At 41.0% G+C, this 26876-nt stretch overlaps 1 protein-coding gene across 3 annotated transcripts in view; it reads left to right on the top strand.

Moving 5' to 3' along the window:
* The window catches only part of NEK6 (NIMA related kinase 6), a 182065-nt gene that overhangs the window by 149514 nt on the left and 5675 nt on the right, over window positions 1-26876 (top strand). For all 3 annotated transcript variants that reach the window (XM_075170860.1, XM_075170858.1, XM_075170859.1), the window contains exons 5-9: window positions 4458-4568; window positions 8072-8180; window positions 9425-9532; window positions 19675-19769; window positions 26344-26457. In XM_075170860.1, the coding sequence (XP_075026961.1) occupies window positions 4458-4568; window positions 8072-8180; window positions 9425-9532; window positions 19675-19769; window positions 26344-26457 (537 nt within the window). The remainder of the gene's footprint in view (window positions 1-4457; window positions 4569-8071; window positions 8181-9424; window positions 9533-19674; window positions 19770-26343; window positions 26458-26876) is intronic.

The raw sequence follows: 26876 nt of genomic DNA on the forward strand, positions 1-26876 counted from the left end.
TAAAGTTTTAGTTCAACTAGTCAAATTTAATGTTTAAAGTATTAAATAATTCATTTTGTAAATATTATTTTAGGTATTCTATTTAAATTGTCGATTTATATTCATGCAGTTGTAGACAAAGCCTGAGTCTGCTAGACTGTAGCGAAGGCATAAACACGAAGATAGCAGTTTGTGTGAACGTGATCCAGTTGCTTAACAGTCATGGAGAAAAATAATGCCAACATTAACATTCAAAAAGAGAATTTGTGATGTTTTTGGGTTCTAGGTAATCTAAGCAGTTTTGTCTTGAACTCTGGTTATGGAAGATGCCATAAACTTGCACAGGATTTGTTCGGAGCAGAGTGTGCAAATTTTTTAGAATCAGAGGAAAATGGAAATAAAATACCCACAGTGACGGGAGAGTCTAGAAGGTCAGCTCCCAACAACCTGTGTGGGATGACCAGAGGCAACTTATCTTCTTGTGTAAAGCTCACCAAGAAGCCAGCTATCAAACCCGGGTTACCGTAGTGGCCGAGTTGTGAAAGTGAATACGATACATTGGGCTAAGTAGGGTTGATAAAATTGGATTATTTTGCACAATATTTTATAGAAGACTAGGAAACATTCTAGTAAATTAATTTAGTTGGACGTGGAGGGAGGAGCAGGAATAGTTGCTGACAGTCTACAGAAACATACTAATATGCTGTTTATTATGCAAAACATTACATGCTGGTAATTATTTATTGTTGAATGTCAACAAATCTTCCTGCTTGGACAGTTGTGTAGCACCATCCAAGGAATCTGAAGTCTGAGTATGTTAAAAAGTCAGTTTTGATGAATCCCATTGTATTACAGATGCAAAGGGGATATATTTCTTAATATTGCCTGTAGTTCACTTCCTTTAAATGACTACTAGTTTTCAAGTCAGAGCCAACAAAATCCATTGAGTTTTATCCAAGATGAGTGTAGCTCAGCTTCTGAGAAGATCAGCAGATAATGAGTAAAAAGTAATCAAAGTTGAAATTGCCAACTTTGGAGCCGCCCATGCTGTTCTGGTCAGCGTGTCTGCTGACCCAGTGCAGGCGCAGGCTGTTCCCCGCGGGCGGCCGGGCAGAGTTACTCAAGGTTTGTCTGGAGGCCGGGGAGGGTTGGTGTGGCAGCGTCAGCAGCTGCAGTGCACATCACTCCGTGCCCTAAGATGAGTAACTTGTCAGATTAATATATCTGCAACTCATCTTTTGCTAACTGATCGCTCCCATGCTGCCTGCGCTCACAGCTTCAGAAATAACCGAAGGTCTGTGTGTGGATGTGCTGGGACAGTCATGAAAAGTCGTGTTTTAAAACTTCCAAACTGCTGCATCAGAGTAGGACACAGGGCCCTTCTCAGGGCTGGGCAGTAGATGTTACCGTTTATGCAGCATGGGGCAGAATAGTCCGTGCCTGGAAGCAGGAAAAATATTTTAAAGTGAGACTTCAGTTCTTGCTGCAGAGTACACATGATCTCTGGCCTGGCTCTTTACGAAATTTCATGGGGTTTCTTGTTCTGTTGTGAGCTTTTCACATTTTGGTTTCCTTTAGAACAGTGTGTGCACAGCTTCAGGAAGGTAGGACAGGTGTATTTTTCTCAAATGAATGACTTAATAATTTAAATCTCAGCATTTTTAGTGTCCTTATATTAATAAGAGAAACTTCCTAAATTTATTAAAGATAATTGATCTTGTGTCTAGAAAGTGTAAAGTGTGTAAGGACCTAATTCAGCACAGATTTTCAGAGTCTGTTTAAAACTTGCTCAATTTAGCTTTTTTTCATCACTGTTAGTGAGAAGTACATGTCTGCCTTGCAATTGTGTCTAGTGTCTGGCCATCTAATATGGGATATTCATATTTTTAAAACTTTCTTGCTACTTTTAAACTGGTGTTTAGTATGAAGTATTTATAGAGTATTACTAAAAGAACTTGGGGTAAGAGTTTTTTTTTCTTTGCTGTTTTTATTTTTAATGTAGACCATTGAGGAATTTGTGAAGGAATTACACAGATTTGCTGTAGTCCATCCCTGTTAAAACAATACTTTGGTTTTTTTGATCAAAGACTTCTGTGTGACCATGAAAACAAAGGGGTTTTTTTGTGATTTCTAAATGAATTATAATTAATCAAAATTTAACAGAAGCCAGACAAAACTGTATATTACTTTTAGTGTAACTCAGGCTAAAAGGTTTAGGTAAAGCAGCTCAATAATGTGGCTGTAATCAGCATTTGGGCTGCCAGCACCCACACTCGCTCATTTAGAGGTGGCTTACCCTTCTGCGTGCCTCTTGCTGACAGTGCTGCTGTGCATACACATCAGGCATTAACTGCCATCAAACTTGCAGGATGCATTAAAGAAATAGGAAATGTCATTAACCCAAGACAAAGTGTTTGTAATCTTTTGTGCATTTAAGGATTTGTGAGAATGAATATGCTTTCCTTCTGACAAAAGAAATTTCAGACAGTCTTTTCCATGCCGCAGACAAATACGATAGTTATAAAAATAACGCCGGAGTCAATATATTTATTTAAAATAAGATTGACAAAAGGGAGAGTGGAAGATGGAAGTTTGGCTTATCCAGAGTGGTCTACCTGGCTGTTCTGGGAAAACAGAGTTCAAAGGTCAGTGAAGTAAATTGTAGGAAAACCATGTACATCTGCATCCTCACCTCAACAGGGTCACGGGCAGCCTGCTGTGCTATGAGCAGGGAGAGTCAGTAGGGCTCCTTCTAGAGCACTCGTCCCTCTGCTCAGCTTCAGCAGAGGGTGGTGTCAGCTTCTGCTGCTGAAGTGGGAGTCCTCGGAGATCTGCTCATCAAGAGAGGGATCACAGAAGTCAGCCTGGTGGCATGCGTGTTTCGCTTGTTTGCTTTTGATTTTATACAACTTCATCGTAGTAGAAGAAACATTCCTCTTTGGATCTGACGAGTTTCTTCAAATCAATACAAACCATCAGTAAAAAGTGTGTACGCACTCTCACAAAAAATGTATTTAAAATCTTTATATCAGTTAAGCGAAGCTTGGGTCTGAGTGAGTTGGGTTTTGTTCTACCTCTCCAGAGGTGTGCAGTCGTCATTCCTTGTTACAGTTGTCATAGTTGACGTTGTGTTTTATTGGCACGTGGTGCCGAGGCTTAGAAAAAGGCTCGTTTGGCTGCTTGAACTTCCCGATGCCCAGGGGTAGGCTCAGCCGCACTGCGGGAGCAGCGCGCGGTACCCGGGCATCGGGTGTGCCACGGTAGACAGTGCGTGTGATGGTGTGGGGGCAGAAGGGCACCCTGATGTGCATTAGGTGTCAGAGGCTATTCTGCTTGTGATTTCGGTGCTTTTTTGGCTGGAAGTTGATCTTTGATCGATGTACCTGAGAGCAGCCATTTAAAAGAAATTTCAACAGAAATGGTGGCCTGTGATATTTATTTATTTATTTAAGGCTTGGTCTTGTGGGGATGTTCTTCTCCTGATGCCTGCACATGGATCCCATTAACGCTAATGCGCGCTAGTGTCGAGGCATCGCAAAGGAGAATCTGTCCCCTAACGTACATGCAGAGAGGAGCGATTAGCATGATGGATCATAACAGTGTTTCTTTTGGCTTCGTAACCCCTGGAATAGACAGGTTGAGTCACAGCTGTTTAGTAGATGAAATGCTCGCTTCAGTAGTTTCTAAATTTACTGCATTTCTAAGAGCACAAGAGAAAGATAATCTAATGCAAAATGAGCAAGAGAGTGAATAGAGATCTAGATACTACATTATCTTTTAAGCAATTACAGCTTTCCACTTTAGGAAATTCAGACATAAAATATTAAAACAGAAATTTTAATTTGTTGAGCCTGTTTCTGAATTTAGTCCTGTGAGTAAAGTGTAACAATCTGAGAAGATATAAATTTTTAAGAAACATAGGGGGAAAAAAAGATTAAAATACCAGTTGTGAATATAAGAAAAAGCTATACTGAAGTGAAAAAAGTAATTAGTGAAGATGCCAGCATAAATAATCAGAAAAATACTGATGTATGCAATTTATGCATTATTTTCCTCCATCAAAGTTTTAATTTAATTCTGTTCTTATTCTAAGGGGCAAAGAGATCTCAGGGAGTACTGTAATCAACAGTTGGGTGTTTTTGTTTGTATTTAACGGGGTGGGGGGAATCAGTTATTGCTTAACAAAGTTTCTTTCAGGACATAGCCTTTTCTGTTGTAAACTTACAAAATATTTAAAAGTAGTTTCACCCTATTTTGGGCCGTATTGCTCTTACTCAAGACAATTTTGTTATGCTGTGCTTGCCATAAATGATATTTCTTCCAGGATTTTTGTCTATAGTAACCCACAGCACAGTTTGTAGTGGCACCTATTATGCACTGTTTTGCATAACGATTGCAGAAACGGTACAGGTATTTATCTTGGAGTTGTTGTTACTACAGCGTTATAAATTTTCTTTTTATATTTCCTCTATCTGCAGCAACTGAACCACCCCAATATAATTAAGTATTTGGATTCTTTTATTGAAGACAATGAACTTAACATTGTCCTGGAACTGGCCGACGCTGGTGATCTCTCTCAGATGATTAAGGTACGGGCATGTCAGTTCCAGAGGTGCTACAAATGTTCAGGATTAGGCACAGACACAGAGCGGTGAGCACATCTGTGCTGGAAGCACTTTTATTCTCCTCTTGCGGTTTTAAACACCCACAGGGTGCTTCCAGAGCCTAAACCGAAGTGTCTGATGGCGTTCTAAATACGCCAGGCTATGCCACTTGCTTCTGGTCGCTGCTTCGGAAGGGAGCAAGCCTCTGTATGATTTGGTGGGATGTGTGTGTTATTTGCAAGGTTGATTTATCCAGTCTGTGATTGATGGGGACATTTAATTATTGTTAGATTCACTATTCACATAGCCTGTCTGCCACTCTGAAGACATTCAAGAAAGTGTATTGACTTTCTTTGCAATGGGGATTTGGGTTTGAGAAAATGTTTCAAGTACTTGTTCTTCTCTTATGTTGCTCTTAGGAATACTTGTATTGCTGCAAACCAGCTTTAGTTAAGCTGTTACCACCTGCTTTTATATTTTCTTTGACATGTTAATCTTTAGACGTACATCCCTTGTGAGAACAGATGTGTTATATCATGTTTGTTAGCACTCTCAACCTTCTCTCCATGTTTTACCTGTTTTTTTTGCCATCATTACTCTGTAATTATCATAAACGAATGTTTGGAAAGTTCTCCTCCTCCTTGTTGTCACAGTTAAAATATCTTATTAACAGATTTGTTTTCTTTGCCAGCAGAGCTATGAGGCACTAGGCCAAAGGCTGTCAAACAAGTTATCCATTTAGCCCCTAGTCAGCGGCTAAATTTACAGTATCCATGAAAATCTGCTCCATCTCACAGGAGAGTCCCCCTGGGCGAGCGAGCTGGGAACAGGCAGTCGGCAGAGCCGTTCCTGGGGAGAGCCCCAAAATTCCAGACATGGCCTTACTCCGCAGCCGCTCAGTAGTGGGAGCGATGGTTGGGTCTGCCCCGAAGCCGAGGGACGAGCGGCGGTGACCCAAGCCTCCAGTGCGCGGTGAGGCCGCCGAAGGCGGCCGCTTCCTGCAGCCGCAGGCGTCAGGGTCTTGGTTGTGCTCACTGAGGGCTGTGGAGACAGAGCTTGTCCTCCTGCCTGGGGAGAGCTCGTGTGCTTGTGTCTTCCCCTGTTTTCTTGTGGCTGCTTGTATGTTTTACCCTTTTCCCAACAGTTTATCTCAGGCTTTTAGTAGTTGCGGTTAAATATGGGGAAAAAAGGGAGGATTGTGAGAGCAGGAGTTAGAGCTGTGGTCATCGTGGGACGTGCGAGTGTTTTGCTTGACTTTTAAATCTTAGCTTATAAAAAGTTTTACCTACATAATTGTTAGATATCATCATATAAAATATTTGCCTTTTTTTTGTCATTTAGTTTAAACTTTCCCTACTAATAAATATGTTCATTTTTCTATCAGGGTTGGTTATTTAGTTTTCTTAAAATTACTTTTTATGTCATTATAAATAGGAGTTACATTTTCCAAAACATAATTTGTGGATTTTTAGGCTGGTAACTTAAAGAGCACTGTAACTTGTGTTCTTTCTGCCAGCGCTCCCCAGTCTGGTCTGTTTTCCCACGTGTTTATCGCAGGCATCAAGAAGATGCACTAGTTTTTTTCAAGGTCATATAAATGATGTTTTTTCATCGGTGCAAATACTTGAATTCCATTTTTTTAATAAAAGAAAAAAAAACACCTTAAAAACAAGAACAAAAGTCTCGTCATCAACATAGCTTTAACTGCAGAAGGGGAGTTTGCCTGCTGCCCCTCTGTGTCACCCCCACCCGTCCCTTGGGAATTCAAGCTTATGTGAGGATTTTCAGTTTCAGCGAGGCGGTAGGAACAGCAGTAACAACACTCTGAAGGTGTGAGAGTGATAAAAACAGGGACTGTCTTTGTCATGCCCCTGGTGCCTGCATTATTTATGAGGTATTGTAAAGCTGATGTAAGAGAGAGCTGCAGGATAACCCACTGGAGAGTTGGGACTTTCTTGTAAATGTCAGGCGAATTTTATTGGACATGACATTTAGAAAATTATCACTTGTGGTCTTGCATATCTACTCTTAAATACTTTAATGAGAATTAAATAATAATATTGTGTATATAACACTTTATGCCTCACCCTCTGTAGTTCCTCTGTGCTCTCTATCAAGTTTTGGTTTGAAACTGTTGCAATCTGTCAGATTTGCTGCCTGGGGAATTGCAGGGTCGTGCCCCTTCACAGCTGATCTGCAAAAGAAAATTTGCCATTACTTGAGTCAAACATGAACCAGTAACAACATTTCACATAAAATATAAAATGTGACAACGGACATCAGCTGTCTGTACTGAGAGGAAAAAGCACAAGATGCAGAAAGGGGCAACAACCAATTCCCTTCCTTTATTCTTGCTCTTGCATGCTGCTGATGGAAATTCTCAAGGGTGCGATGCAAAAGAAATGCAGTGTGCTGGAAGGGTGTACAGCGTTTCAGAGATAGTCGTTATCCAATGGCACCTTGTATATCAAAGGATGAGGATAAGTCTTAAACCTCTGGAAGCGTATTATAAGTGTGTTCTGTTAATGCTCTGGATGAAGAACTGGCTCGGTATCTAGCACAGGAAGAAGCAATGGGAAGTCAGGGACCAATAATCTGAAGTAGTGCATTTTTGGGATGCCTTGGAGGGGGCGGTCACACTTTGTGTGCACGGCTGTTGTGCATTTCTGAAGTGGAAAAAGAGTAGTTGAAGATATATAATGTTTAGCCTTCACTGAAGTGTGCAGCTGGTTATTTATTCCTGTAATAAGTTGCTCGGGAAAAAGACGTCGGTATTCCAGAGAACCATCACCATGCTGCACTCCTTCGTATTGTGTGCATTATGCTTACCATTATTTTGTTTGAGACCTATTAGCACCCAGAGGTCCACTGAATCCGGACTTAACTTTTCTTGGCGCTGCATAAATGCGCACAAAACGGTCTTTTTCCAGATCTGTGTGTCTCTTGATCAGTAGTGTCTTTCCGTCTCACTAGAGATAGTTCAGTTAATTTAATATTCCTATTATGCATGAAATAGAATATATTATTCTACCTGATCACAGAGGAAACATGGATACTTTATTGATGTTCTGGCCATCTTTTAACAAGGGGAAACAGATTTCCATATTGTTGTTAATAGACTGTACAATAATGAATGTTTACAATTCTTTTTTTTAATGATCTTTTGTTACTTAAGGCAAAATATTTGAGCTGTTTGTTGTTTTGAGGCGTTAAATATGTTTTGCAAGGTAGTTAAGGAGATTAATGCTAATTATAATTAGTGTCCATTCAAAAATGTCAAACCTATTTAAGCATATTTTTCATAATAGTTGTTAATTAGTGAACTGCATTGAAGTTTACATACAGAGAGAAGGAGTTAAAAGCTAATCAGAAGAAAAGTCATGCTGCTGCAGATCTGGAAGACATGAGCAACCTGCAGCTGACTAACATGAGTCCAGGAACGAAATATGTTGCTTTTTCACTGATCTTTTATTTATTTCCTCCCACAGTATTTTAAAAAGCAGAAACGGTTAATCCCGGAAAGGACGGTGTGGAAATATTTTGTGCAGTTATGCAGTGCAGTTGAACACATGCACTCCCGCAGGGTGATGCACAGAGGTAACATTAATTCAGTCTCTTTTCACTGAATAATAATATAATGTTCCAATTAGTAAGCGCCTACATTCAAAAACAATTATGCTGATGTTCAGCCAGTGCATGTTTAGAGAGGCTGGAGCTTGCAAGATGGATTTCTCCTTCTGTCTCGTTGCCTCATTGTTAAAGGATTCAGTCCGAAGTGAGTGTGGTATTAGGAAGATGAGCTGCTTTGTATTCCAGACACTGATATTAAGTAGAAGTGTCAAACTTGCCATTAGAAAAGTGTCAGAAGTAAAATGCTGAGACTACTGGATACAGTGAACTCAAAAAAATAGTCTTCATTATATTAGCTATGACCTTAGAGAGTTTAGAAGAGTTTTTCTGTATTGTGAGCTTTTCTGAAATATTAATACAAACGTGTCCCACACTCTCATAACCTGTTCTCCATTTTCATTAATTATTTTTGAATCTCTTGTCTTAGAACTTTTCGTAACTTTGAACTCTATCCAAAAATTATGTTGCTTCTTTCAGCGTAAATGAAATGCTTTGTGAAGGACTTGACCCAGGAAATGCAAATATCCCAAAAAGCACCGATACCAATCTCTGCTGCTTGTTATTTCCTTTATCCTTTGAAGTAGTGAATTCTTCACTAGTTTTTTTTTCACCACCGTGATGCCATTTTTGCTCCTTTATACATCCTCTCATGCAGTTTATCAGTTATCCCTGTAATTGGTGGCTGAAATTTGGAGCCTCGCACATTTAGCCTGCTTAACATGAGGAAAGAGCCTCACTAACTCAATCCTGACGTGACTGCTTGGGAAACTGGGGTTCTGGTAATTTTTACACTCTGTGAACAAACTGGGCTATGTAGAGCCCAGAATTTATGTATGTGTGGGGCAATAATTTGCCCTTGGTGTGAGGGGACCGTGGCAGGCAGAACAGTTTTGTGCAGAAAACGATCATTTCCAAAAAGAAGCAGGCTTACTTCTTTGATTTCCATCAGTTAAAGAGGTTGCCTCTATTCTGTCATGCTGTTTCCTATGTTTTCCCTCTTGGTATTTCTAGTGTCCTGGGAAGTATACTCTGATTTTTGTGTATGTGCAGAGCTTGAAGTCTTGGAAGATTCAGCCTATTAAAGCTATAAAGAAACACGGTTCTGCTCGAGCCTCTTTTGTACAGAGCGTGCTCCAGGCTATGTTTCTATTGCAGTATTAGAACCAAATAACCTTTTGTGGCTTTGACCTTTTACCTTTTTCTTCTTGCAGACATAAAACCAGCCAACGTGTTTATAACAGCCACAGGGGTGGTGAAGCTGGGAGATCTTGGATTAGGCCGGTTTTTTAGTTCTAAAACCACTGCAGCACATTCCTTAGGTAAGATGGTACTTGTACAATTGTCAGCTGTGACGTTCAAAAGAAGTGGTGTTTGTCCTCTTACTGTGACAAAAGCTTGATTCAGTGGCTGCATACTATGTTTCCTATGATATGTATTTTAAATACTCCTCATATGAAATTAATAGGTATTTTTTGTTTTAAAACTCGCTTGATGTTTTTTTCTGGAAGGTCTGGCCTGGTGAGTGTAGAATTTATAGCAAATGTAACAAACACAGCTTTTCCCCTCTGAATGGTGTGTTTACCTGCACTCTGCTTACTGGAATTAGATGTTACACCACCACCATTTTTAGCAGATGCTGGTCAGCAGCCTTACCCTCAACAGGGCTTGTGACTGTCGTCTGAGCTGGGGGAAGTGTTCAAAGCCCTCGGTTCGTCTGTTCCAGAAAGGGACTTCACTTGAAACTCAGCTTAGGCTTTAAAGATCCACATTTTCATAATGTCTTCCACGTATCTCGAGGTTGTCTTCCTGCTCTTCTCTTGCCAAAGCGTAGTACCTTGCTTTTATTCTTCCTGAATTGTATCCCGTTTCCAGACTCTCCTACTTGCAATTACTCTGAATTTTTATTTTGTAGTCTGCTGTGCTTTGGTTCATCCCAGCTTCTTGTTATCCACAAAGGCAATAGTGTTGCCATGGTCCCCCGTGTTAATGTTTGTGTTGAACAGAACTAGAGCTATCAGCTGTGTTGCAGGACTTCACCTGAAGAAGCCTTCTACTTTGACAGGGAACTGTTTTTCTGACCAATTTTGTATCCATTAAGTGATTTCATTTAGACGGATTTAACAGTTTGCTTATAAGTAAAGTTATATAAGCCTTTCATAAAAGTGTTAAAGTTGTAATACGTCTGTTGCTTCTGTTTCCTTCCCTCTGTGGCCTCTTACCTTATCATGGAAAAAAATTATATCATTTGTCATGATGTTTTGTGGACCAGTCATAATGACGATGATTCAGTTCTGGTTCTTTTTCTGTGTTTTACAAGTGATTATACCTCCAGCATTTTTCTGGGAATTGAAATTAAGTTGACTGGTTTAGACCATCTGGGTTCTTCTCTACCTCATTTTTACTGTTAGCATTAATTACAATGCTATAGAAAAGTATACAGTATATACAGTTCATTCTTTAAGTCTTACAGTATAAAGTATTTCATAATTGTGTCTGTAACCTCTTGAGAGGTGGCTGATTTTCCGTTTTTATTAATGGGTCTCAATTTTTTGAGTCACAAAGGTACTTCTGTGTTACAGCAGTGAAGGAACTTTGTCTTTTAGTGCAGTATGTAAGCTCTTTCACATTTAGCTCTCTCGGTTGATTCGGGAAGACATGATGTGTTTGTTGCACTGTTTGTGCAATTTCCTTCACTGAGTGTGAGTCTTGCTCGATTGTTTCTTATATGCGTACAAACTTAATTGATAATACTCACCAACAACACTGGGGCCTCTCAGTGCACAAGAAAGGAAGAAATACGCCTTATTTTGTGTGTGCTTAAAAAAAGAGAGACGTTTCTAGAGTTTACTTTCATAAAATATTAGGAGATTTCCCTTTGCATCAAAAGCTATCCTAGGCTATATACACACTAAACTTAATAGATTAAAATAAATCCTCTTCACAGAAAGTTACAATCACATCATCTGAACAGGCAAAAATATGATCGTGTCTAATTGTAAGATCTTACCTAGTTTGACTGCTGCACTTATTATATTAATAAGAATAAATTGGGGCTTGGAAACTGGCTGCACGTGTAAGCCAAGCTTGTGACCTTTACCAGGGTTGCTCTCTCTTAATTGAGAAAGCTTGTGTAGGAAGAGTTAAGCCTCTTCTGCACAAACCTTGCCCTTCCTCAAATCAACAGCATCCTAGAAACAAGTGAATAAGGTGCAAAACGCTGAAGGAGTAGCAGTGAGTGATGCTGGAGACAGTGTGGTGTGTTGTGGGAGGGATGGACACACCACCATTTCCAGTGGTTCTTGTATCCAAGTAAAAAGAACATTTTTATAATCAAAAAATATGCAGACTTGAAGCTTTTTTTTTTTGGTAATTTCCCAGACGTATAGGTTTTGTAGCAGCAGGAATTCTACTGATCTTGGTTTTGGTTTAATTAAGACATTTGTTTAAGTAGCCGTGGGTGATGAACACCCTGCAAACCAGAGCATGGTACCCATGCGGACCCAGGCTGTGATGCTGGGCACTTCCCGTAGCCGCGTTGCCCCGGCAACCGCCCTGAACCATCATTTCTCTGGCTGCTGACCCATGAATTGAATGCACAGCTTATGCAAATATATTAATCTAATTTTTTTTCTTTCTTTGCATTTGCTAGCATCAGACGGGCATAAAAGGGCATTAGGCAGTACCACGACCCATCTGACAGGTGTACCACTGAGCTGCGGCAGCACGGCCGCCACCGTGTCAGGAATGGGAGCCGTAATTAGAGCAAGGAACAGAATGAACGTCAGATGAATTACTAGGCAGCAGATCATATTTGTCAGGAAGGATTGCATACATAAAAATTAAGTGACAGTACATGCCGGGATAATGAAAGAAAAATGAAAGATTTGCCCATACACAGCTCGTGAGATGCAGGCAAGCGCCTTGCTCGGAGCAACGGCAGGATGCCTGACCAGCGGCACGGCTGGTCGGGAGCATCGCTGGGGCAGCGGGCGACCGTGAGGCAGGGAAAGCCCCGGCGCCTGGAAAACCTCCAGGGGCAGACCTGTGAGAGGGGAAACATGGGCACCTCCCGCCTCACTAAGTAACAAAACTGTGTTGGGAAAGGCAGCAGTGTTGCGGGATGGATGATAAACACCAGAAACCAGCCGGAGGCTGGAGGGTGCGGGTGAACTCACCAGGTGGCACCTCTTCGCTGCTTTGCCTTTTCCCTGTATGACTTGTAAGAGAAGGCAGGAGATGCCTTTCCATAGGGGAGAGCTCTTCGTGCACAAGCTTTACCAGAAAACTCTCATGTTTTAAAGGTAATGAGTGTAGCTAAGGTGAATTTTACTACTGCTTGTTACTACACGGTGGCTTACTGTCCTTCCTTCCATAATTTAAGCTCCCTTGTAGCACAAGCTCCAGGATTTAGTTTAATGGAGATGGACTCGCGTATCACAGAAACTTCATTTTATTGGGGGGCTTTTTTTTTTCTATTTTCAGTACTGCTTACTATTTTCTTCAAAAACTTTTACAGCCTGTTCTTACGCAGTTTATAATGCAAGTGTTTTACTACATTCATAGTCTTTTTTTTTTTTTTCCCCCCCTTTCTTTCTTTCTTTTGTTTGTATGGTTGTTTTTTTCCCCAGAGGAGCCATATGATACCTGTTTGACCAACTATTTCACTACAGAAAATGACTATGCTTAACCCAGGGCTTTGCACCCAGTAATGGTGAAATGACATCTGGATGCTGGAGTTTGGGTGTGTGACACCGTGCAGTTCGGGTTGAGTTTATAGTACTGGTGTGTGATGTGCTTCCAGGTGTCGTCTCTTTCATTCAAGATTTAATAGGACTAGGAGTATTTTTTTGTCTGTTTTTAATGTTTGATTGTGTCCGTTGTTTATTTTGTTGATCTCTGAGGTGGGCATCCAGAGGAATATCTTGTCAGTTAAGGCTATTCTAATACGCTTGTTAGAAAGTTTAAGTCATTAACTTTGCTATTAAACCTAAATAGTTGTAAGACAAAAATCAGAAATAGCAGAGCATATTTAAAAACTACATAGACTTTGGAAAACTGCATAGACTTTGGAAAACTTGACAGTAAGCTGGTAGATCTTGTTTTACTAGGAGCTGTAATAAATACAGAGAATTTCCATTAATATTAAAATGGACAACTTTATTGTGAACTGGTATAATTCCCATTTTTAGCCAAATAAACTTGGCATTATCCAAAACTTCTGATTGGCTTTACATTTTGAAGCAAAAAGAGAAGAGAAAAGGGGGAAAAAAAACCAAAACACAGTTCTACACAGAATAGTCTTGTTTTGGAGCAGGTGATTTATTATTTATTCTTGGACAAGAATGAACTTGGAGCAGATTTTCCTTTTGGGGGATGCATATAAGTCAAAGCTTCCCACTTTAGAACACGCAAATAGCCATGAATTGGAGTATGTGGAGTGTTACACGTTCCTCTGGTTTCTTGCTGGATGTGAGGGTGAACAGGGACTAACTGCAGTCATGCGAAGAGCTCTTTTATAAATGGACTATTTGTCTTTTTTTCTTTTTTTCTTTTGCTTGCCAAGCCAGTTTGCCATCTGAAACAAAATCACAGTACTTCAAGGGGCTAGTAAGCAGTACTTGTTAAGAAAAAATGGACACAAGAAATCCACTTAAAATTTCAACAGCCAATATTCTGTGCATTTTGGGAAATTTTGGCCTTTTGGTCTGTGCCTGTAGTACAGTATTTGTGGAAGAAAAGATTGCTGTAGAATTACTGCAGGTATATTGTACTGCCTACTTGTAAAAAACAAAACTAAACCAAAAAAACTAAGGACTTTGGTAGGTTTGTGTATGTAATTAAATACTAATAAGAAAAAAACAGAGCGCTTAGGGCAACAAGTCTTGTAAAAACAGCTGCAATATTACGCACAAAATATTTATTCTCTTTTGTAAGAATAAGTAGACTTAATCTTTTTTCTTTTTTTTTCTCTTTTCCCCTTTGAAACAATTAGTGGGGGTACCTCACACTGAGATTTGAAGGAATTTAAAGTATATTTTAGTGCCTTTGATCACTGTTTCACTTTAGCTAATTCCCAAAAGTTGAGCTAATTCCCAAGTTCTCCTTCTGGGAAAAGACCTCAGCCTTCTTGTTGGAAATATACCCCAAGTCATGCAAAAGTTTGGAAACAGATACTTATGAACTAGACTCCTTTTAAATAATGCTGTAAATTTTTCTTGGTAACCTATAAGCATGTCTGGAGAGATGAGACAGGTGAGAGTTGTGGACTTTCATTTCCAAGTGGAATTGCTTCCCTGCTGTGTTTGCACCACCGGCTATTATTAAAACATACTAAAATATTTTTCTCAACTGTATGTATGTTCATGGAATATGTAATAGTGTCTCTTACATGTTAAAACTAAGCTAATAGTTCTGGAAATACTTAATTATTATTTTAAAACCTGTGTGTTTTTTTATTACTCATGGATGGCATCTCAGGTTTTTAAGCATAGTTCTTTGCCTTTTTCATTTGTAATGAGCATGTTTCAAAAATCACAAGTATTTCAAAACATTGCGAAGTTTGTTTTGACAGGAGCGGAGCATCTCTAGAATGAAGGAATGCTTTAATCAGTATTACCCCTTTGAGGCCCGCGTTGTGCTCTGATATCTCTCGGTTTGAAACTGGGAATACTCTGTAAAGATATAATAAAGGTCAGAATTTGTTAGGTTCTTTCATATTCAGAACTCTGTTCCCTGCTGTGAGAAAGAAAAGTGATAGATTCAGAAACACTATTCAGCTCAGTATTAAAGATTAGCTGGAAGGTGCTGGTGAAGGCAGAACAGTAAAAGCATTCCTTAGCACTTGTTCTTCTTGTGCTTTGCAGCCAAATACGGCTATGGAATTCGATTAATTTCAAGATATGCTTATTTTTTATAGCATTTTTAAAAAAACAATATACAGAGCCTATTAAAATATTTGGAAATACTCTGCACTGATTTCAGCCTAATGACAATCTGCCTGAAGGTGCGGGAGACTGCTGCTGCAAGAGACTCCTCTGCGGTACGTTAAATTCAGTGAATGAGTCTCTTGATAGAGCCTCCTAAGAGTATGAATCGGATTTTCTCTTGTTTCTGCCTATCTGCAGCTAAGGATGAATTTCACAGGAAGCATTGATCCCTGGCTGAACTGTATTTGCACAGGGAGAAGCTCTGTATAGAAAATAACGATCGTGTGTGTGACTGTACTAATAACCCGGCCACTGTCACTTTCTCAACAACAAAACTCCTCTGATTCAAGCTGAAAAACGTTTTTAAAACGAGTGAGCATGATCTTCCCTGTGTAGTGAAAGACTTGCTGAGTTCAGAAGTAAGGTAGCTCTTCACCTGGGTGTTTCTGTGGCAGACGTGGGAATTCAGCTCAGCGTACCTATGCACACTGGTTGCTGTAGTTGCACAGGTAGGGTTTTTAATTCAAACTATATATGAGAAGAAAGGAATTTGAATTTTAGTTCTGGAGTAGCTTTGCTGCCTTTGCCTGTGTGTTTTCCTGGTGAAACAAGAGACTCTGCTCTTAACCTCACTCAGAATAATTAGCACTTCCCTAACTTGGGTGTTGCAGGCATCCCAGAGCTGTTCTGGTCCGTGTGGGTGTTGTAGCTGTGCACACAGACAGTGCTGGGGAGAGTAGGAAGAAGCGTTGTTCTGGTATCGCTGAGGTATGTTGATCTTCAAGTGAAGTTTTTCAACTTTCAGGAATAGAACAGGAAGATGCTTACTTAGTCATAATCTTCTCTACCGTTTTACGACCTTTATAACTTTAAAGGCATTACTCTACCAGCTGGTGATTAATATTGAGTCTGAACAATATTTTGTATTTTCAGCAGGGCAAATACCAAAGGAAGTTTCTCATTAATAGTCTCCGATTAGACTATTCTTGTCAAATTGACTAATGTAATGCAATGGTGAGCCCTGACTGATTGCACTGGAAGCCTTGTGCAGTTTTCTAGAAGATGCTCATTACAGGAGATTCCCACGTAATGTTGGACAAGCCATAAAGAGAATTGGACTTGTCAGTCTTTTATCATGACAGTTATTTAAAAATTAATGCATCAGTTTTGAAACGCAGAGACCTGCTTGTTCGTGCATTTGCTGACAACACTACAGTAATGATAGGTAAATGTGCAAGGTAGACTTCATAAAATCAGCTCAGGCGTGGACTGCTCCACAGACCTATTAATATAATGGAACAGACTAATGCACAGAAAATCAAATACGAACTATTAACGCACTCATCCGTATTATAAATCCTGTCATTCTGCTTTGATCGAAGGTCGTTTTAAGGCATTATCTGAAACGACAATTTTAGCCTACCAAGCAGACCACTGCTAACGTGGAAGGCAAGGCCATAACTTTAGAGCCCACACGTTATTATTTGCTCTGAGCTTGCCACGCAGTGACCCAGAATAACTGATCGCAAGAACAGCTACGGCTGGAGGCCGCCCCTGGCACCAGCACTCTGAAGCACGAAGGCTTCGGGGAGCAAGAGTGGGAATGATCTTCGTGTTCCCTCCTACCAGTTGTGTGCTGCTGTCCGCCCATGCTCAGCTCCTGTGCTTGCTGTCAGTGAAGGGCTGGCACGTCTTCTGCTTCATCTGTTCCGTTAACGCTCCTGGCAGATTTGAGAAAAGCAGCAGCACTGAGAAGTTGAAGGTAGGGAAGTGTCTTACACGCTGGTGCTCAGTGGGGACTTCCAAAACTGTCTTCAAGAACTTCACATAATGAATCACCATTTCTTCTGCAGCTGCATATTTTTAAGCAGGAAAATGAATCGGTGCTATTCCAACCAAGTCAGTTCTTGTACAGAAATCTGGCAAATGCGTGGGAATTACTTGGAGAGCTGTGCTGTCTGTTGTGTGCATCTTGCATGCACATGCGAGAGATCCCCAGAAAGCCTTGTTGGATTCTTTGAATGAGTCCTGTCTGCTTTTGGTGTTCTGAGAGGTTACGCTGTGCAGTTCGTTAAAAATTATTAACTATGAGACTCTGGTCTCATGCATACATAGAGGCCTTTTACTGGCAATTAAAACCAGCCAGATCTGGGACAACGTCAGTTTGGCATGCTCCTAGGCTGGGTATGATACTACTGAGCATGGAAATCTAATAATCTCCATGCATTATTTTTCCTGTGTTGTATGTGTATAGGATTTGCAAAAATGTAATTTCTCATTAGGCTACTCTTCATGTTGAAAGTGAAGTAATTTCTTATTTGAATGACCTGTAAGCACAAGCTGAGTTTATCATATAGGGCAGCTGATTACTGAAAGTCCTGAGGGACCAAATAAATAAGCCAGTCAGGGAAGTGGTCCCCTTGCTTGGTTACTTGGACTATGTTGGCAAGTAGCGTTTTGTATATGTATTCCTATAACGATGCCGTAGGATTAATTTCACATTATATGCTACATTTCTGAATAGCTCTGAGTAAAAATCATTGAGGTTCAGTAGACTCAAGGTTTGGGCATATAAATGCATGACGGAAATGCAGAATAAAGATTGAAGGGTGTTGGGTTGGGGGGGGAATTGTTGTTTTTGTTTTGGGGTAAGCTGCCTCGTTTTCATCCCAGAGAAAGAAAATGCCTTGAGTATTTAAGGTGGAGTAGCTGGTACAAGATGATCCCAGTTTACCCCACAGGAAAATTAGGGCTTCACAATGCTGATACGGTAGAGACTTCTGTAATGGGGTAAACTGGGAGGATCTGGTGCATATGGCATCCATACTTCCAGCAAGATCTACACAAGGGGGGATGTTGGGGGTGCTTTGGCGTAAATTGGATAATTGCATGCTAGCATTGACGGTACTAATTTCAAATCAATGCTCTTTGTTTTGACTAAACAAACCTAAGAGAAGATTTTTCATATTTCTCTGATTTCCAGCTTCTGTTCGGATGCTGATGTACGGAGAACGAGTATTGTCTGAGTGCTCAGGTGCTGCCCCAGGTCTAACAGTTCCTCTGTGTCCTGGTTTATATACATGTGAATTCTTTGGGGCTGTAACCATCTTTTTGTCCGATGAGGGCAGGCTTTGTACGGTGCCCGTATCAAAGGGATCCTGGCCTGTGTTTAGGTTTTCTGGATGACAGCGGAATGCAGTTAAGATTTGGGCTCACCTGGATACTTAGCACGGCATGGTCTAGGCTAGAGGGACCCCAAAGTGATTTTGTTCAGGTACGCACTGACGGCAGCAGCTTTGCGCTGGGTCCTCTGTGCACTCGGCGGGGGTTGATTTTTACCTTTTGGGAAGCTGTTGCTTTCTGTCCCAGAACTCATTTGTTTCCTACAGTGTGCAAACCCCTCCTTAGGAACGTCGGGGGAAGGTGGTGGCTGTTCTTCCCCCTCCACCTCTAACACCAGCCTTCATCTCCTTATTAGTCTTCCAGCTGTCTGCAGTCAGCATTTCAAATGAAGAAATTGTAAACTGAATGTTGCAGGCAAATTAAACATTTGCCATCTTGTGAGGAAAGGTCTTTAATTAGGAGAAGGATACACTGGAATGCCAAAAGCAAAACAAAAAAAAAAATTGACAGGGGACGGGCAAGCAGGGGAAGCAGGAGAAAAGAGCATATAAAGTCCTTGGATGTTTTAATAAATGATGTATCTGAGGATTATTTGATGTAGTTGAGACTGCCAGGATGTCTTTTATTTCCAGTACCACAACTGAAACTTATTTAGGATTTAAAAAAGAACCTTTTTGAGGTAAGGAATTCATTAATAATTTCCTGTAACTCCTGTCCGAAATGCTAGAGTAACTTTCTTTTGATAAAATACAGACTTCTGGAAGTACATAGAAATCCCACAGCTTTTGACGTGACTGCAAGTTGGAGCAGTATTTTCAAGTTTCAAATGATTATCTTGATTCTTTCAGAAAGTTTTTGAATACCTGTCTGGTGCGGGGCTTGTTACTTCCATTTCTCTGCTGCAGTAAATGGTCTCCTGAACTCTTAGAAAGGGTACCCCGTCATATCTGGAGCCGTTCTGTCATGCTGCTGGTGCGGTGTGTGTCAGGTGAACGTTCAATTGATACGCTGTCACGGGATTCTTGTTTTAGCAGAGTACATTCATGACATCTAACTTGCAGTTTCAATGCTGCTGAGTGAACCAAAGGAGGATGATGCTTTATGATTGCTCTGTCCCTCTGAGACACTCTGAAGGTACTTGGAAGACTCGAAGGGGAACAAAACATGCCTCAAGTTTCAAAAATACAGAAGATACTTTCAGTAATGTTCACCAGTCCTCTAGCTCTATATGTGATGATATATTTGGTTCTACGCCTTCGAAACCATGATTTGTTTCCAAATTTTTGTGCCAATCTCTTCTAATTAGCTATTTGTGCTAAACCTAATCCTTTAATGAAGTCAAACTTCTGTATAATACAAGTTGCACAGTCACTTTTTAAGATGATGACTCTTTGTTTGTTTCTTTTTTACAGTGGGAACTCCATACTATATGTCCCCAGAAAGAATACATGAAAACGGCTATAACTTTAAATCTGATATCTGGTCTTTGGGCTGTTTATTGTATGAGGCAAGTATCTTCTAAATTTTTTTTCCCAGATTTGTCTTTCCCATACCCAGTGTGGTATAGCAGTTGAGTAGGTCAGACTTCCTTTAGCTTAATTATCGAGAAACTTTATGAAAAGTTAACTCTTTTTGTGCTCATTGTGTGCTTTTTGAGCATAAACAACAAAGGGATTGTGCTATACACCACTGTACTAACACAAAGTTAATTTAGTAGGTCACAGTAAGTGTTGAGGATATAGACATAAACAAACCAGCTTACAGCATTCTTTCTTCCTCCTGTGAGCAGAGCTGTTATTAGGGCAGCATATTCATAGTTTCTCCTGAATACTGCATTTGTTTTAAAAATAGCAAATTCATTTGAATGTAAGCTTCTGGTTTGTTAAATTGAATTCTGACCAGTTGGAATATTTTAATTTTGGGAACTTTCAGTGAAGAAAAATAGAGTTTTTATGTAATGTGAAATCAGTTTCTCTAACTTTGTTAGACTATAGCTGGAATTTTTTCTAATTGTACATTGTCTTCTAGCCAAATGCACAGATACAAAGCAGGCACACTTTGTATGAACTGCACACTTAGTGTGCAACTTTTTCTTAAAAGCTATTACACGTATTTTGAAAATAAGTGCTATGATTTTATAACAGTTCTTTGAGTTTTGTGATTTCATTTTTAGCAGGGATCAAAGGGTATTAAACAGTCTTGTACTCCTTTATAATCTAATCTTAATCTTTTTTTAAATGTATTCATCTTTGAATTCAAGTGGAAGTGCATGTCAACATTTAGAGAGCTTTTATCTCAGCCCAGAGAATTAAAAATCCCTGGGATATTTAGTAATAAGAATATTGCTTACATCCTCTTTGGATAATAAATTATGTGAACTGATAACATTCTGCTTCTCACTACAACTTCTCGTAACCACATGGAATTAGAGAATAAACAGAAATGTAACTTGTTTTGTGAGCACATCAGATGTGAAAATTACTATGGTTAAGCATGTACTTCAGCTAGTTGATTAAACAAACCTTTTAGGACAAGATGGTGTAAAAGTAAATTTTCCCATAACTTGTCTCTTTTAATGTATCTCGAGGAAGAACACTCATCTAGTACAACTAAATGCAGTGAGGTAACCTACTGTCATTGGTGTGCTACCAAGCCCTGAGTCACACAGTTCCATAGGTGCTGATTTATTGTTGGCAGGGTGGGAACGGGCCATGTGGTGTGCATCTTCAGAGAGAGAGATTGGTGCTGGAAACTCGGTGAAAAAAATGGATGAAGTCCTGCTAGAGGGACTTAAGCAGTCTTGGGGGCTCGACTCTTAACAACCCTTTGCTTCTCGCATGTAAGACAGCAGCACAGCTGGCCCAGATGTGGTTATGGACTTGAATGTGGTCCAAAAAATGGTCTCGGGTGTAAAAAAACCCCAGAACTATCCATTCTTTTTATCCTCCTACCGGTGTCCATCCAAAAACTGTATTTCCAGCATGATGTAAAGGCACTTCAAGACAATCCGCTTACAACTGCTGACTCTCCTGTACACTTGGCATGGCATAGAGTTTGATTAAGGAAAAAATTTTATCTGGGTGTCTACCATAAATGCCCCATAAGTCACCACGAGCAGTGTCAAGTCCCAGCATTGGCCTTACTAACATCAGAGCAAATAGCCACTAAATCTGCTGAAGGGAAGATCCACTTTGGTGGAGACACTGGAGCCCGATGTGGTTGTATCACTGATTTGTTGTTAAAACTCCATGGGATAGGAGGGAGAGAAAGGGCGTAAGGCACCCTGCTGAGTACTCGATTGGAAAATGGTGAGCTTAAATTGAGTGGTTGTGTGTCTTATCCTCAAATTCTCGTTACCTCCAGTGAAAGAATTCAAGAGACACTTAATAATTCCCAAAGCAGCAGCAGCAGCAACATATCATTGAAAAGCTGGTATTTTTTATAAAGGATGGTTTTGCTTGTAATGCTTCTAATGAGATATTGAAAACTGGAATGGTACAGTATAGTGTGTGTACCTGGGTCTGCTGGTGGCGTTTGAAAAGGAATTTGGAGACTCTTCCATGGGAACAGAGGGGCAGAAGGCTGAGCTCCCAGTAATTCATTATGCTGAACAATTCCAGGACACTTCATGTATTGGGCCTAAAGAGGAATTCTCAGTTTAAGGCTTTGCCGAGTTAAGGACTTTGGCCCTGCCATGGTGTGTTGGACTTGCCAAGTCTATCAATAACAGTCAGAGTTGCCCAAGTTGGACACCACTACTCGTTTGCTGCTGAGCTGTACAGCTTCTCCGTCGGGCTGCTCTGAGTCATTTCTGAGACTGAGCTCTGCTGGAGATGGGATTCCAGATTTATGCAGAGAGAAATATTTAGCGTTGTGCTAAGATATGTTTTTGTTGCAGGCAATATGGTTCCCTTATGGCACAGTAGTCTTGGTACTCCTTATATTTCAAGAAGCTGACTTAATTGCGCACTAAACATAATTCTCTGGTAGGAGTAGCAGTACTATAGTAACATGTGAAAGATTTGGCATGTGAAGCGTTTTTAAATTTGCTTCCTACGTACGTAAGCCTTAACTTTGTGAACAGGAGCTGTGAGATCTTGCAAATTCCAAGGAGGACTGGACAGTTACCAATTTTGTGTTCAGTAGATAAACAGCTACTTGACTTTTTAAACTTCTTAGAATTTGGAAAATGAAAAATCAAATTCGTATGTCTTTGAAGGAGCTGTATTTTATCTTCACTAATTTCTTGTAACAAGAATGTTTTTCCATTTGGCTTAAAAGTAAGGAAGCGATGTTTGTTTGGTTATGAGTCACTTCTGATATTTCTCCAGAGAGATTGTGTAGATCAGCTGCAGAGAGATTTAATGTACAAATTGCCTTCAGAGACACGCGTGTCCACTGGAATCCACTTAGGGCACACTGAGGGGTTTGGGATGTGATGCCACACAGCACCACTTAACTTTGACATTGATAATCATACAGTGATTTTTATTAAATCTTATCAATATAGTAGTAACTGTCTTCATCCCTCACTTCCTGTAGATGTCTGTCAGCAAGATAACTTGAAGGGGATAAAAATAAGTTGTTAATTCCCAGAATATAGCTACAAGCAATGGCTTTAGCAGTTCTGGCAAGACGATCAATTTAAACACTAACAGTGATTCCTATATATACGTATTTTTTAACCAGTCATACTGCATGGTGGTCATTTTAAATGGAGATCTAGCTGTCCTGTGGTAATTGCTCTAATCAAAATGTCAGGAGCAAACCCCGATGTAGCATCACAAACTGTTGTTAGTGAGGTATTTGGAGCGCCTGTGGTCACGACTGCCGCAGACCTGACTGTTTTAGCCAGAATGTGTGTGCCATCTCTTTCCATTTTAATTCCCTGCATTTACCACCCCAAAACCCTGCGTTGTTTCCTCTTCGTTCCTCTGCTTTTGCACGTGACCGCTTAACTAGACTTGGAAAGAAGAGAATTGAAAAATCCCTTTCAACCTTACTGGCGTTATCGATGTTTGTATTGAAATCTCAGAGACCTTGTTTAACCCTTGATTGCTTTCTGTGCCTTCCCTAATGCGCCCATTAGTGTTTTTCCTGGAACAATCTTGCGTGCCGGGCTCTCCAGTTTTGTTTTAACTGATTGGGAGCAGTTTGCTATCAATCTCTAATTGGAGATTAGAGCCTCTAATTGGAGTCTGTAATTTTTTCGCCCCCGATTTGCCTGTTACTGTATGATGCCGCTGAAATAGCGGCGATACTACTTCACCTTTTGCCTTCAAAAACTTCCAAAAGGCTACGAGCACCGGGCTGTCAGGGCTGGCGCCCGGTCGTTGGGGCTCCGGTCACAAGCCTGTTGGGTGAGTCTTCAGCCTCAGGTCTGTAGGGTTAGGAGGAATAGCTTAGCGTTGCTACTGATAATGGTGGTGAAACCGCAGAGAGTAAAAGTGTGCCCGTCCCCCAAGCCGCTGCTTTGTGCAGCTGTTAAAGGCGTAATTCCTCTTCTCACTCAGCCTGCAGCAAAGCACCGTAAATGTCACTAGCGCAGCAAATATCTCAAGCGATGTTACATGAAGCATTACAGGCAAAAAACTGAACAAGCCTGGAATTTTCTGAGATGTTTCTGGGACCGTGTGTTCAGTTCGTTGTGTCCTTCAGTGTAATTTGGGTACCTTTGTATATTCTGTATTGCCATTTATAAGCCTCTTTGGATATCTGATAAATACCTCTGGAACAGCTTCCTGAAAAATAATTTTAGTCTGATGGTACATAAGGAGATAACCTTGGAGATTTGGCCAGAATATATCTTATTACTTCTCGTAATGGCTCAGAACTCATTGCAGAGGGTCTCTTACCTCTGCATGGCTGTTGTGCGCAAGGTGACCCCCTGCAGTTGAGGCGCGTTTTCACTAATTTCACAGAGAAACCAGTATGTCTTGCAAGTAAGCAAGGAAGAAGCATAATAGCTTTAGATTACTTAAAAGGTAGGTTTATGATTTAAACCAAGGATAGTTTATCTTGATGCGTCCTGCATTGCTTAGCACTTGGACATCTATTAATGGTAATGAAGTTCTGGTAAGACACCCCCGGCCGCAGCCTGCTCCTGCGGTGCCCGGGGGGGCGGCGCGGGGGTGCCTCTGCGCCCAGCCACGTCCTACTGCTGGAAATCCAGCCCAAACGCAGCATTTCAAAACCCTGCCCTAATGAAAACTGCCTGTCTGTCACAAAATCACTAATAATCCATCAATCTTGATTCCTAACTGCAGGATAATAGAGTGGGGAATCTAGTATTGACTTTTTTTTAATTCTGCCAGGAGCTTGCTGCGTGTGTCAGCAACAAGACAGCGTTCTTCAGATGGCTTTCACAGCGCATGGTAATGAGCAAAAGACTAATAATAATCATCAAATAACCCCCTATTAAAGCCATAGTGAGAAGCATCAACTTCAGCTGGCCTCAGTATGAAAAGTTTGCCGATTTGATGTGGCTTGTAGCAAAGCGGTCTAAAAAGATCTAAACAGAGTGGATAATACCCAGTTACCCAGCGGTGCTTCATTAGAAGGAGGGCTCGCTGTGCTGTGCGGGGCTGCCTCTGACAGGCGGCGAGGGTGACGAGCAGCGGCGAGCAGCACTTCAGTAACGCCCTGGACGAAGAAGCAGATGGGCCCGGCACGGCCAGTGGCCACGGGGCGTCTCCTGGGCTTGGGTCCCTCTGTGGGAAAGCGAGAGGGAAGGTGCTTAGCCCATCGTGTGTACCTTTAATAGACACGACTTAAGCCCCATTTTGTAAGTTCAAAAATGCCAGTGTTGCTACGGCTGTTTTCCTGAGGCTCAGCATTCGTTTAGACCTCCTGGTTGAGAATTGTAAATGGTGTAATGCACTGTAAATGGTTTTCCACACACAAAGATGCAGTTTCCTTCCTGAGACTTAAGTATAATATAAACATATTTTTGTAAGGAGTCTCCACATGCCCTGGAAGGAATTCTTCCCCACCCAGAGCCTTCCGTCGTGCTCTCCTTGCTGTGTGAACAGCCTGTTTATCTCGGACATCTGTCATATTTTTGGAGATGCAAATACTGGATTCATAAAAGAGAATTGAAAGAGGAAAAAGACCAGATTGATTAGGAAAAGTTTCAGTACTTTGGTTCCCAAATCTGCCTGGGATACTCCTTTCTAAATAGCAGATTTCCAGCAGGAGGGGATGTTTGTTTTGAGGTCGTTTTGGTTTTTTTTTAAAGGCTGAATTACATTGCTCATGCTTACGAGATTTTTTCGTATTCTAGAGGGTAGCTAAATGTCCAAAAATAATCCATTTATTCTTTGTAGCAGTCTATTAAAAATCTACCAGTTGCAGAGAGCAAAATGAACTGAATATGGTTGTAACCGAGGAAGATTGAAACCATGGCACGTTATCAAAGACAGAAGAGCTTCTACTTTTTAAAGAGATGATTGTGTTTATGAGAGGTTTTCCTAGTCATCTTTGAGCCAGTTGGTTTCTAACTGATTGCCCTATGGTCCGAGCATCCTATTTCTTGGGATTTTTTAAAAAAGGTACTTTCTTCTGTGTACCTGTAGAATTGCCTGTATACACCCAACGTTTTGGGCAGAAAGAATCACAGTGACAGGAAAACGTAGTGACTTTTCCAGGCTCGGTGCTGCCCGGTGGCTGTGTGTCGCAGTCACGGGTAGCTCCGGCGGGAGGCAGGGACGGGGGGCTGGCGTCGCAGGGGCGCACCGTAAAGCGGTGTCGGAGCAGGGGCCTGGCTGTGCTGAGCAGACACGACTGGCACTGGGTGCAGCGTGGCAGGAGGAGCTCCGCGCTGCTGCTGCAACTCCGCTCGCTCACGCTTGCGTGCGAGGACGGCGGGGCGTGGGGTAGCGTGCCGCGGCACGCCTGGCACCAGCCCTGTGACGGTGCAAAACTGTCGTGATCTCGGAGCAGCTTTGGCTGTGGACATTCTCAGAGAGCAACGTCATCACTTGCTCACTGCCAAACAAAAAAAGTTGCTCTTGCAAATCGGCAGTACTGAGGGCTATTAAATCCTTTGCATTTCTGAAATATTGCCTGTTTTTCCTCTCCAGATGGCAGCTCTTCAGAGTCCTTTCTACGGAGATAAAATGAACCTGTTTTCTCTTTGCCAAAAAATAGAGCAATGTGACTACCCACCTCTTCCAGCTGAACATTATTCTGAAAAGGTAAATTGGGAGCATTTTTGCAGGAGAATGTGGTGGGGGGTGCAGTGAAGTTCCTCCCCGCACAGGGGAAAGAAAACCCGGGAGGAGAAGCCCCCCCACATGCAAGGTGGAGCAGGAGATGGCCAGAGTGTCCCAGGTACCTTAGGGCTGGCTAAGGAAACTATCGTTGTGATGTCTAAATATTGACAAGCTGAATTAAGACAGAAAAGAAGATTTCTCAATGTGGGGAATATTTTGAAACTGAAAGTCTGTGACACTGGCAAAAAAACAACGAACTGTGGGAAAGCCCTCTCCTTCACTTCCTTTCCCTTAAAATAACATATCATGAAACAGCACTTAAATTTTTGTTTACGAAGTCTTCAGTGTGTAACAAGGGGAGAAAGATTCTTTATAAGAGGGGGAGGAAAGCTATTTAGTTT

The sequence above is a fragment of the Calonectris borealis genome, chromosome 21 (genome assembly GCF_964195595.1).
Source record: "Calonectris borealis chromosome 21, bCalBor7.hap1.2, whole genome shotgun sequence".
NCBI lineage: Eukaryota > Metazoa > Chordata > Aves > Procellariiformes > Procellariidae > Calonectris > Calonectris borealis.